Source organism: Procambarus clarkii, chromosome 29 (assembly GCF_040958095.1).
Source record: "Procambarus clarkii isolate CNS0578487 chromosome 29, FALCON_Pclarkii_2.0, whole genome shotgun sequence".
In the NCBI taxonomy this organism is placed as follows: domain Eukaryota; kingdom Metazoa; phylum Arthropoda; class Malacostraca; order Decapoda; family Cambaridae; genus Procambarus; species Procambarus clarkii.
The window spans coordinates 5,716,635-5,730,209 of record NC_091178.1 but is presented as its reverse complement, the minus strand read 5'-3'; the positions used below and the strand labels follow the sequence as shown (position 1 = coordinate 5,730,209).

The 13,575-nt window shown below is 43.4% G+C and overlaps 1 protein-coding gene across 1 annotated transcript in view; it reads right to left on the bottom strand.

The window, feature by feature from the left end:
• Positions 1-346: 346 nt before the first annotated feature.
• LOC123764965 (uncharacterized) overlaps positions 347-13,575 on the bottom strand; it is an 84,621-nt gene continuing 71,392 nt past the window's right edge. Inside the window, 7 exon segments of the mRNA XM_045753214.2 lie at positions 347-3,958; positions 4,985-5,126; positions 5,128-5,187; positions 5,427-6,140; positions 7,709-7,834; positions 8,413-8,931; positions 8,933-12,097. Coding sequence (XP_045609170.2) covers positions 3,780-3,958; positions 4,985-5,126; positions 5,128-5,187; positions 5,427-6,140; positions 7,709-7,834; positions 8,413-8,931; positions 8,933-12,097 — 4,905 coding nt within the window. The 3' untranslated portion in view covers positions 347-3,779.

Genomic DNA, 13,575 nt, shown 5'->3' with positions numbered 1-13,575 from the left:
GATTACGGGATCGAGCAATGGGTACCAAGCCTCGCCTTCCTATCTTCCTGGTCCATGAACGTTTACTGTTTCTCTCTCGTGTTTCCATTTGATGGTGATTATTGAATATTCCTCAACGCTTCTTGCAGCCCGTTGCTATTACTTGCATCTCTCACGGTGAAGTTTCCTTGGCGACTGTTCGGTTCATCCTTGTCTCCGTCTTCCACTAGTGTTCTATGGTTCTAACCACGAGCCTAGTAGCTCTCATCCTATAACCACATTTAGGTAATTACTTTGGTAATTAAACTCAATCACCTAAACTTAAATAATTAGTTCAGAAGGTATGGTGACAAGAAAGATACTCCTGTGATGGTGAGTAGGATTTATTTGTAATATAAAAATCATTCTCAGCAATTATGAGAAAAGGAACCTTATTTCTAATAATAATAATAATAATAATAATAATAATAATTAATGATAATAATAATAATAATAATAATAATAATAATAATAATTAATAATAATTTATGATTATTATAGGTGTAAAAATTAACACTTCATATAACATTACTATTAGTCGGCATTGATATATGTATGCATCGTCATTCTGGCAACACTTACATATGCTCATTCTAGAAACACCCGTCATACATCCTCACTCTAGCGACACTCGCTACACATCCTCACTCTAGGGACAACCGTTGTGCATCCTCACTGGCGACATTTACCCATCCTAACTCTAGCCACACTCACTACACACCTTCGTTCTAGCTACACTCACTACACATCTTTACTCCCTCACTCCAGCATTACCCTGAACACAGTCAAGAGGCGGGACCAAAGAGCCAAAGCTCATCCCCCGCAAGTATAATTAGATAAGTACAACTAGGTGAGTACACATTGCTCCTAAAGACAGTTCTCAAAGTCACTCCAAGTTATCTTCACTGAGGTCCTAGGCACACATTCACTGAGGTCTTGGACACACATTCACTGAGGTCTTTGACACACATTCACTGAGGTCCTGGACACTTTCATATCACTTTAATATTATCTGTATATATTTAAAAATTAGTTCCTTAACAATTTCTCAGACACCTCACTGAGGTCATCAAAGCTAGATTTGAACAGTACGTTCTTGATGGTAGTACAATATTCAGGAGAAATGAGCAAATATTGTCTATTAAAGACCAGAAAACCCAAAATTATATTCAACATTACTAAAAAAATACCTTACGTTAAAAACATTAACGTTAGAACTGATATTGTTTAACATTAACCCTTCAGGTTGCAAACGATGCTTATAAGCGTTATTTTTTTAGATATACGTTGCCAATCATATTTATAAACAACGGAATAGTGGCAACAATGTTGTTGTTTAAGATTCGCTACCTGGAACAAAATGTTCCAAGTAGCACGGGCTATGGTGAGCCCGTAGTTAGTGGCAAACAAGAAAAATGAGCTGTGGTTGTGGAGACAACTTGAACAGATGTTTCAAATTATAACAAACTCAAAATAAGCACATGTGTGGTCTGGTCAACATACTTTAGCCACGTTATATGACTCATCGCCTGCATAAGCACATGTGGTAAGACATTTCAATTTTATTAGTTCAAGAGGGTTATCTAACACATTTTTGAGCGATATGTTTACGTATTCTGTATGTTTTGTTTGATTTTTTTTTGCAAAGTAATTTGTTATTATTTAAAAAATAAATTAAGTTTTCATCAATTGTACCACTGAAATTCGATTATGTTTTTAATTAATTTATAACCAAATTCTCTATTTTGGACAAATAGTTTTTGAGATGTTGCAAAATTTCAAAAATAATGTATTTGGAATTTATGAGACTCATCAGTGCAATATGTATGTGTACATATATGTGCGTGTGTGTGTGTGTATGTATATGTATGTGTATAAAGTATATATGGAAGCTGATCAGTATTACATTTCACCTTTGTAAATGCACATTAATGACACTATGTAAAAGACACATCGAACACTTTATGTAGGGCATACGTAAATCTGTGTATCTATGTATTTACTTACGTATGTAGGTTAGCTTAGCATTTTAAAAGCACCGAATCACCTTCTGTGGTTGATTGTTCAATAAACCCTTGAACTATATGTTTAACACATCTCTAACCCTGTCCATGGAGGACAGAAGAAAATGTATATATGCTGGTTAGCATTGTAAATGTGTGGCCACGTTTGTGGTAGAAAATAATAATAATAAAAAGAAATAAGTGCAATATGTTATTATTGCCGGTTAAACTGTGAATTGCTCAAAATTTTACATAAATAGGATTTAAACTAAAGACAATTCTACAATTTTAACGCACATGATATAGTATTAGCCTGATAAATAAAACTTTATACAAACTTTTAATGACATATATTAAATTAATATACCTATCTTTTCGATAGGAGCCTATCCTATCTTTTAGGTTTTAATAGATAAAAATAATAATACAAAATTTGCTAGCAAGTCTTATAGTATAGCCGATATTTTGAGCGCTGTTGTCGCTAACAGTAAAACTTATACAAAAAACAGCTAGAGTTCATTGTTTTTTTAAATAAAACTCAAAATGCAGAAAAATTATTAGGCTTGCTTACGCTCTACAAAACAAGAGTTGGTAAAATTTAAAAATAGCTTGGGGATTTCCCCTTTAAGCGTTATTTTACTGAGACGTTCAAGTGTTAATTACAGTCACAGAGGAATGTTCAATATTATTATAACAATGCTACTACCTATTAACACATTCCGTTAAGTATATCCATAAATTAACAGGAACTAAATACATCTTAACAAAGAGCTTAACATTAACTTCTAAGAGTGTAAATAGTGAATAAATTTAGGGGGGCTAAAAGTTAACTACCAAGTTTGATGAGGTTTTACAGCACCTTAGAGACTATCTCAGCCTCTCATTTCACCCAGCAAGACGCTGCACTTAATAGATGGAACGAAGTTCATCGTCCTCCATATTGAGATCACCCGGTGTCACCCAGCTGGGTAAAGTGGGTTATGCCTTTCTTATTGTTGGGCAGTCATCAACTGTTGCTCCTTATCCTGACTTGTCATTGAGTGTACTGCAGTCTGGTGGGCCGTACCTCACAGCGTACTTTACACTTGTACCTCGTACCTCAGAGAGCGCACTTTACACTTGTACCCCGTACCTCATTGTACTTTACACTTGTACCCCGTACCTCAGAGTGTACTTTACACTTGTACCCCGTACCTCACAGTGTACTTTACACTTGTACCCCGTACCTCAGAGAGTGTACTTTACACTTGTACCCCGTACCTCACAGTGTACTTTACACTTGTACCCCGTACCTCAGAGTGTACTTTACACTTGTACCCCCGTACCTCACAGTGTACTTTACACTTGTACCCCGTACCTCACAGTGTACTTTACACTTGTACACCATACCCTTACACTTGTACCCCGTGCCCCAGAGAGCGTAATTACTTTAGGCTTTAAAGTCGTGCCTCAGAGAAGGTCTTGCACCGGAAGAACCGTTAAATTAATGGGTTTCAGTACTTACAGTATTAAATATTCACAACTTTTGTATAATACTAGCCTCCCACAATTTCAGTCATTAGCAATAGACAAATTAGCCTAGTTTTATTTGCTGTATCATTCTATAACACTGAATAAAACATACTAATTTTGCTGGTTACATTCGTCAATGTTTAATCAGAGAAAGTCCTAAAACTTGTCTCTTCGTGTCATCCATAAGTGATGAAGGAGAAGAGTTGAGTGTTGCGACAAGTCTAGTGTTCCTCCGCCCCTGGATGATCACGGGTGACTGGCATGTCTTCGTGTGAGGCGTCTTGTGTGTCTCTTGGAGCGTGTCTCACACCGGTAGCCGGAGTAGCCGCTTCTACAGTTGCATTCGTGGACACCGTCCTCAATGCTGCACTTTCCTCCCCGCCGGCAGAACCCTTTAGGACAGTGCAGCTCACCACACTCGGCACCTGACGAAGACCCAGAAATAGTAAGACTAACAGTCTCAAATAAGAGTCCAACGCTAACTTTCAATTTCTTCAGAAGTGCACTACATGACACTATTTATTAATTTTGTAAACAATGAGTGGCGCTGCCCAATAAACTCGCCCCTCGGGGCAAAATTAAATTAAAATTAATGGTCGTAACCTAATTGTGAATGCGCCTTAATGATTAACAGGATGAGCAATGGACACACAGCCACGCTGAGCCCTCGCCTCCCCCTCAACCCACACCCATGAAACTGAAGCTAAGGGAACCAAAATAAGAGAATATACAGGACTTTAATTAACACGTTTGCAAATATTCACGGTGACACAGACAGGCGCACCAACGTGGAGCAGACACGCGAGGAAACTCCATGTGTAATTGCTCTTACAGACACTAAACTATGATTAGTCATATAAAATAGTGTTACTTAAGAACTATTTCAATTATAAGAAAAGAGAGGCTATTATTGGAGTCTTCTACAAAACCACAGAAGGCCTAGACAGGTAAACACACACACACACACACGAACTTTTTCAGTGTCAGAGTAGTTAACAGATGGGATGCACTAGGCAGTGATGTGGTGGAGGCTAACTCCATACACAGTTTCAAATGTAGATATGATAGAGCCCAGTAGGCTCAGGAATCTGTACACCAGTTGATTGACAGTTGAGAGGCGGGACCAAAGAGCCAGAGCTCAACCCCCACAAGCACAACTAGGTGAGTACAACTAGGTGAATACACATATACACCTGTTCGTCTAGCAGTAAAAAGGTACTTGGGAATTAGACAGCTGCTACGGGCTGCTTCCTGGGTATGTGTGTGTGTGTGTTAGAGAGAAATATATGTAGTCGACATAACAGAGGAGAAATTGATTGGTTAGAAAGTCGGGGTCCAAGAGCTAATAACTCGATTCTGCATGCACAAATAGTAAGCACATACACATGCAATTAGCACCCAGCATATACATTAATAGACCAAAATATGAGGTGACTTAAAAGTCAACACACCTCTGAAGCCAAAGTTGCAGGCACAGATGGGGCCGTGAAGGCCGGGCAGACAGGTCCCTCCGTTCCTGCAAGGGTTAGGCTCACACATGCCCGCCCCGCTGCCCTCCTCTACCACTTCCAGGCCGCCGCGTGAACCGTTCTGACGACGATGATAAAGAAGCAGCGAAGGTCTTCCCAGATTTAAGTGTTGCTGGATATGACACCTTAAAAAATGAATTCATAAGCATAAATATTGAGGTTGTAATACGTCTGTTACTATTTACAAAAACGCATTATAACAAATATTAAGCTCAAATCGAGATTTATACAACATAAACAGTAATCAATTTCACATGCAAAATCAATTCCTAATTAAATAGTCATAGAGAGAATTCACGCAAAGTTAGAGGGACTGACTCCACGGGTTTAGTACTTAAAACAGAACAATGGTGGATGGGTTCACCTGTGAGGCGCCGTCGGAGTACTGCCGTCTGTTCTCCAGCACCAGCTGACCGTCTCGGAATCTGCGAGAGTCCTCGCGGCCATGAACCAGCTGTCCATCCTCGTAATGCTCTTCTACGTTCATCTCCTCCCTCTCGCTGTATCCTCCGCCCACGCCCCCGGGAACTGCGCCCGAGTAACCATGTGTAGCTCTGTGGGAGGAACCTTGACCAGAATATCCCGAGCCTGCCAGAAGGATACAGGTGAGGCATCCTCCAGAAGACGTCCGGTGGCGAGATGAACCAGTAATGGAGGACGATTCATGAGAACTTGTCTCGTGTGCAGCTGAGGCACTACGTAGAGAGCTTGATCCTGTCCGCGGGGGTATTGACACGCCCAGAACAGTGGTGGTAGCACCAATGTGACCCTCACCAGTCGACGACGTGGACCCTCTTCTTGACCCAGAACTTCCATAGGTTTTTAAGATGCCATTAGCGGACAAAGAGCTTCGTGATCCACTTGTTTGTGACGATCCACCACTGTGACTAGATTCTAAAGATCCGCCGTAAGCCCCATAGGATCCCACTCCGGTAGAACCTGCATTTGTGCCGTAAGAAGATTCTGAAGGCGTGTTAAGAGTGTTGCCCGCCAAGATATTGTGGAGAGCGTCATGGTGAGGGACACCCAGGTCCTTCTCGTCCAGCTCCGTCCTGTTCTCGTACACCAGTGTCCCGTTCTGCCAAACAAAACATATTTATAAAATACTTGGACACAGAACTGACATCCATGAAATAATATTGTGATCTAACTCAAGTGTTTTTTATGATAGCTAATGCGAAGAAATATGTCCTAATATTTTGAATTATTATTGGTTATGTGCAACACTGAAGAGGACAGTAGTTCGATCCCTCAATTTTCATCCTGTTTGTAGTATATCATGACCTGACAGGAAATTTACTTCTTCCTGTCAATGAAATGTGTGAAGTAAAACATGTGTATGGGGCAAGTAACAAAGTCGGTAGACTAACAGATGTTGTCACAGCTCGAATAAGACTTGGCTACAAGTATCTCTGGCAGTTCGGCTTGTATAGGGATCTAGATGAAGTAAAGTGTAAAGTGTGTGGATAAAGACAGGGACACACACACTCGAACACTATATCTTGGATTGTAGTAAAATTGAGCCATTTAGAGATAAATCTAAGCTCACGCTGTTTGATATGGCAACCTATCTTATTACCAAGGATAAAATACCTGAAATCCTTTCCCTGTGTCCATATTTCGCTCCCAGTAAATAAATGACATGTGAGATTAAGAAACTAAGTATTGTGAAGACTAATAATAAACAGCAGCTCCTCTATGACTGTAATATCTTCATTGTTCAAACAATTATGTATTAGCGATAAGACCTACCATTAATGTATAATGACTTACTGTAAATATATAGCTCTTGAAATAAATCATTCTCTGTAACTAGCTGACATGTAACTATAAGGTGTGAATGGATAGATGAAATTGTTTATGTAATAATCTAAGATGAGGTCTGATAAAGACCTTTTGTGCCCTCTGTAATTCTTTTGCGCTACCGCTCACAGGATGAATATGGAGTGCACAATAAACTAGCCGCCTTCGGCGGCAAGAATCAATCCTGTCAATATTTGCTGATGATGCAAAACTAACGAGGAGAATCAGAAATGGGTGGACCTGTGATAGCCTGCTAAGAGATCTTGACGTACTACAGGTGTAATCTTAAAAATGGACAAATGAGAAATGATATGGATAGGAACAGAAGCAGAAAGGTTGACAGATTCCTTCATCATAAAAAGAGAAACTTCTGCGAGTAGAAACAACCACAAGCCTAATGCCAGAGACACACGCATGATCTTCAGAAACATGGCCAAAGGAGCCTTTTGGCTTCTATAAACAAATGGATGCGAGACCAGTTATTAAGCAGCCTCGGAATGGAACTCCACATGAAAAAATCACAAAAATAGAAACGGTTGGAAGGCAACAAAGACAAAGACCTTCGTAGCACTTCGAAGGTCATAAAGTGTTTAGTAAATAACAACAAAGCCGCCCTGATCAAGATACGAGATGCAGATTTCGTAGGTGAACACGTGTACTTTGTGAATTCTTGTGTGGTAAGGTTTAAGATAAGCCGTGGAAAGGAGAGCTCTAGACCTGTCCTGACAGGATCGAGAAGCAGTCTGTTCCTGCACACGCCTATGTAAAGGAGAAGGTAAATAGAAGACTCGGGAAGAAGTGAGGAAAGAAGTGGTTGAAGACTAGTTGTGTGGAGGTACTGACGTGGAAGCGACGCTCGTGGTGAAGGTCGTACACAGGGTGGCCGTCGACGTACTCCTGCTGGCGACGCTCCTCGTACCGCCGGCTGCTGTAGTGAGGCACCACCGTCATGCGTCCCGCCTCCGACACCTGCGACCCGTCAACAAGATTAATCATTACTCTCTACCACTGCTGTTGTCTCTACCACCACTGTCCTTGCTGGCTACGATATTCTCATTATTACGCCTGCTTCTGTTTTTGTTTATACTGATATATTGTTAGTGCTTTTACTACTGCAATTGTTTCTTCTATTCAAGGCGATGAGTAAGACAGGGCATGAACAAGTGAAGAGAAATCTAAGGAAAGTGGACCAGATTCGCGTTAGAATCATTGATTGACAGAAAAAGTGAGATCAATGGATTCTAGCACGAATCTTCTTTATATTTCTGGTGTTCTTCATTTATGAAGGAAGTTAAATAATTAACTCCCAAAAGTATATTTTACAGTTTGATATGAGCTGAGGCTATCACATGAGCTTCATTGAGCCTGTCATGATATTATTATCAATGAAGTATCCATAAGAGCATGTATCACGATGCCCAAAACGACATTGAGTGTTGCAAAGACCTAAACAAACAAACAAAATCTGTATATCTAAATCAAACAAGCGCTAGCGCACAAAAAAAACAGTTAAATATTTATCTTTATAATTGCTATTCATGGCCCACCTGATGTGTCTGTGAAGAGCGACCAACGCCTCCTTCTGCGACCCTTCCAGCAGTCACATGTTGCTGAAGGTGCTGCGTCTGAGTCACCTCGTGCCTGGCGCCAATGTCCACTTCGTTGTCTAGGTACAAGACGCCCAGATGTCCTGCGTTCAGTTCTTCCAAGTCGTCTTTGTCCTTCTCCGTGCGGTTCTCGTGCACAAGGTGGCCATCCTCGAAACGTCGCTCATGATGGAGATCGTATACCTGCTGGCCATTCACAAACTTCTTCTCTTGTTTGACCTCGTGCTGCTGGGAGTAACTTCCTGGGTGATAGCTGCCATGCACCAGCTCCAGCTGGTCATCGCCATATGCGCTCAGGTCCATACCTTCAAGCTCATCGCTACCGTGCTCCGTTTCGTTTTCATGAATTAGTTCCCCGTTCTTATATTGACGTTCGTGATGCGTCAACCCAATGAGGCGTCCATTAATGTATTTCTTTGTCGTGCGCACCTCGGTGCGCCGTGAACCTGTCTGTGGATAGTCCAACAACTACACATCCCAGCGCCTGAGTACACGGTGTTGCTGACGTCACCGATGACGACGAGATGTCTGATAATGATCCTGGCTGTTGGGCAGGATGCTGACCGCCTATTACAGAAGAATGCCTATGGCTTTCATTGTAGTGGTAGGAGCTTGAACCAGCCGATAACGGGTAGGTATTCCTTGTTTCATCAACGACTGATTCCCCAGCATAGTGAGACCGGGTGTCGCCAACTCCAGGAGCTACCTGATGAATGAGGTTACCTTGCCTAGTGTGGGTGCTGTTGAAGTAGTATGAGGAGCTAGACGATCCCGAGTAAGGTCCTCTTTGATGGAGAGTGGGTGACCCACCAACAGGTGTAGGATAGAGGACGGGTGATCCATCAACAGGTGTAGGATAATGGACGGGTGATCCATCAACAGGTGTAGGATAATGGACGGGTGATCCATCGACAGGTGTTGGATAATGGGTGGATGATCCATCAACATGCGTACGGTGGAGGGTGGATGACCCATCAACACGCGTACGGTGGAGGGTGGATGACCCATCAACACGCGTACGGTGATGAGTAGATGACTCATCAAGAGTATTGTATATTTCATCATGAGGGTGGATAATGACCCCACTTTCTGCTTCACTCTCAACGGGGGCTAAAGTGGGCACAAAAAATGATTCTGATTCATTATCTACAGGTGGAATAGGTTGCTCATAGCTGTCCTCAAGAGGGCTTATATCATAGCGCTCCTTGTTATCGTCGTCGTCCTCGTCGTCGTTATTGACCACAGGTCCAATGATTACTCCTGGGATGCCCACTTGCGACTGGGATTTGTGCTGAGAATAAAGCTCTGTTTCCTGAGTGTCATGCCGCCGGCCACTGTGACTGGTACCTAAAAGTTGATCAGTAAGAGGCGTTTGTGGGGCTGAAGGGGACAGAACAAAGGTCGTGGTACGAGCTCCACCGCTGGTCTTTGGTGCCGATGGCACCACGAGCGAAGAGCTACTGGGAACCTCTCGCCCTGTGTTTTCTCTGTAATCTTCCTCTGATGTTTCTACTTGCTCACTGTATCCAGAAGGTCTTGATGCATAGGGTTGCCTGTACCTATCAGCTGATTCTATTCTGTGAAAGGTTTCAGAGCTCTCTTGTGAAATCTGTGTAATGGATTGGTCTGGCTTGGGGTTTCTTGTATTTTGTTGCACCAGTGTGCCTCCTGCAACGGTACTTGGTCCTCTGACACCGCTCCCGGGTCTCGTCTGACGGGCACCCGCGTGTGGTGAGGAGTGAGAGGGGGAGTCATATGTTGTGGGTTGCGAATAAAAAGATTCTTGTGAATCCTCACTATACTGTTCAGAGGAACTTCCTGGAACCGGTCTATTTGAAGGATAAGAGCTTCCACCAGTTGGTCTCTGTTGAGAAGAATCTGAAGTTTCTCTTGTGTATTCAGTATACTGCGTTGAACTTCCTGGAGCCGGTCTGTAGGAAGGATAAGAGCTTCCACCAGTTGGTCTCTGTTGAGAAGAATCTGAAGTTTCTCTTGTGTGCTCTGTATACTGTGTTGAACTTCCTGGAGCCGGTCTGTAGGAAGGATAAGAGCTTCCACCAGCTGGTCTCTGTTGAGAAGAATCTGAAGTTTCTCTTGTGTGCTCTGTATACTGCGTTGAACTTCCTGGAACCGGTCTATTTGAAGGATAAGAGCTTCCACCAGTTGGTCTGTGCAGAGAAGAATCTGAAGTTTCTCTTGTGTGTTCAGTGTACTGCGTTGAACTTCCTGGAGCCGGTCTGTATGATGGATAAGAGCTACCACCAGTTGGTCTCTGTTGAGAAGAATCTGAAGTTTCTCTTGTGTGTTCTGTGTACTGCGTTGAACTTCCTGGAGCCGGTCTGTAGGAAGGATAAGAGCTACCACCAGCTAGTCTGTGCAGAGAAGAATCTGAAGTTTCTCTTGTGTGCTCTGTATACTGCGTTGAACTTCCTGGAGCCGGTCTGTAGGAAGGATATAAGGTTGATGATGGTCTTGATTCATCAGTATATTGTGTTGAACCTGAAGTTGGCCTGTATGAAGGGTAGGATGAGGAGGAAGAGGAAGTTGGTCTGTAAGATGATGAATCTCTTGATTGCTCAGTATACCGAGTTGAGGAACTTCCTGACGAAGGGCTGTAAGAGGGATAAGAGGAAGGAGATGATTCTCTCAACCCCTGGGAATACGGTACCGAGGAATCTGGTATATAGGAAGGATTTGAAGCTGAGTGCTGATGGCTGTATTGTGAATATGAAGTATATCCGGGTCTATACCTGGGGTAGGTGTCCTGACTGTCGCGGTGTGTTGATGTGTACTCTCCATGGTTTTCATAGTACCCGCCTTGAAAATCATCGCCAATCAGAGCTCCAGTTGAGTCGTATTGCCTAACAATGTCCTTTGTACCCAGGTCCTCAGGTCCTTTCTCCTCGGTGTGGTTATGTACAAGCTGTCCGTCTTTGTATTTTCGCTTAACATTTTTAACGTAGACGGGCTGGCCGTTGACGTAACGGGTCTCTGAGTGAACCTCACTGCGGTGGCTTCCCCCTTGCACGGGCTGATGCGGTCCATAAGACATCTGACGCTGAAGATTTTCCCTCATTCGAGCCATGTTAGAATGGAAATCAGATGAATAGTCATCACTGTAGGCATCTGGAGATCCAAGTCCAGACGAGCCGAAACTCGAACCTTGGACATAGGAGCCCTCGAGATGATCATCATAGTTAGGCTGGGTGTTGGAGCTTCTGTAACTGCTGCTACTGCCACTTGAAGATAACTGACTTCCTGAATAGGCCGCCCCTGTTTCATGAGAGAACCCCAGATCATGGTCACCCTTCTCCACCTTCTGATCGTGAACTAGACGGTCATCTTTAAAGCGACGCTCATGTTGCAACTGATACACTGGTTGGCCATTGATGAACTGTTGCTCACTGCGGACTTCTTGGCGTGTGGACGTTGTAATGGGAACTGCTATAGGACCTGCCACGTCAGGGCTAACTGCTCCCCCGTAGGACCCCGAGCTGTAGCTGCTGCTGCCTCCATAACTTGAGGATCTTATGCCACCAAGGGTGCAGGAGAAGCAACCTTTCTTGTATACCGGGTAGGTGCCTGTCGCCGGGTAGGTGCCTGTCGCCGGGTAGTTAGCCTGGCGCTGTTCCCGAGTACGTCCCGGACCGGAGAACAACACCAAGTAAAAGGTAAAGAAAAAGGGAAATCATTATAATTACACAGTAAAATGGTAACAAGTTTCCAGCAATTATGTAACCTGACCCTGATATTATTTAATTGGTGAAATAAGTGATAGCTGACAGTTGATGGCATACATGAAAACATCTGTTCTCTTTAAATTTATTTAAATGTTAAATATCAGCAGAAAGGGAAATAAAGATGCGTGTAGTGGCAGCTGGTTGCGAAGCCAGAGTGTGGTGTGTGAGGCCAGTATACCTTCACCCTGATGAAGCCAGAGTGTGGTGTGTGAGGCCAGTATACCTTCACCCTGATGAAGCCAGAGTGTGGTGTGTGAGGCCAGTATACCTTCACCCTGATGAAGCCAGAGTGTGGTGTGTGAGGCCAGTATACCTTCACCCTGATGAAGCCAGAGTGTGGTGTGTGAGGCCAGTATACCTTCACCCTGATGAAGCCAGAGTGTGGTGTGTGAGGCCAGTATACCTTCACCCTGATGAAGCCAGAGTGTGGTGTGTGAGGCCAGTATACCTTCACCCTGTAACTATGTAACATAGTTGAATAACAACTATGACGTGGTCACGACGTGTTCATGACGTCACCTCTGCTACTGATCAGGAAACGATCAATATGATTGGTTCCCGCTCTTTTGCTGCAATGTCATTGGTCAAATTGTAATCCCTTGTATTGTGTCCCACAAGATGCCCGGCAGCCTCTTGCAGGGTATTCACGTGAGGGAGCCAGTGCATAGAGGACATGTCCTGTTCTGTCTATCGGCCAATAGACTGAACGCCGTCTATTCCTCACTGTCAAGTTAAACTCAGCGTCTTTTCGATATACTGTACCAACGTTCGCCCGGAATTGCGATCGTGACTATACTCTATTGTTTAGAAGCCTAGTGACAAATCACCAGAACGAAACAGACTGGTATTAGGTAATCCCTGGTGACAAATTGAGATTGTTGTGAGTGACCTAGAGTGAACTAAGGAGTGCTGCTGCCTAAGTAACCTGTGTGTGACTTTACCACAGTGTACCGCATGGTACCATATAACCTGCAGCCGCCAGCCGCCACTGTCCAGAGTGTGTAGCTAGTGCCTTAGTACCTCGGTACCTCCAGCCGCCCTGCCCCACGGTACTACGTGACATCACCACCTTACTCACCGCCAGTGCCATCAAGTGTGTGTGCGTGTGTCTGTTGACATACAGCGTGCCCTCCTGCGAGTACCCTCCGTGTCATGTACGGTTTGTGGGAAAGCCTGTCGTCAATGGTCTCACGAAAAAACGAACGGAACCAGCTGTCAGGTCACCTACGAGTTCTTGCATAAATGTGCCTGAGTGAGTGAGTGAATAAGAGAGGTAGCCTACTTGTAAGTACAAGATCTTGTCATGTTTTATTGTGTCTGTGTTGATCTGAGGGATCAACCACATTTCTCACCTACTCATACC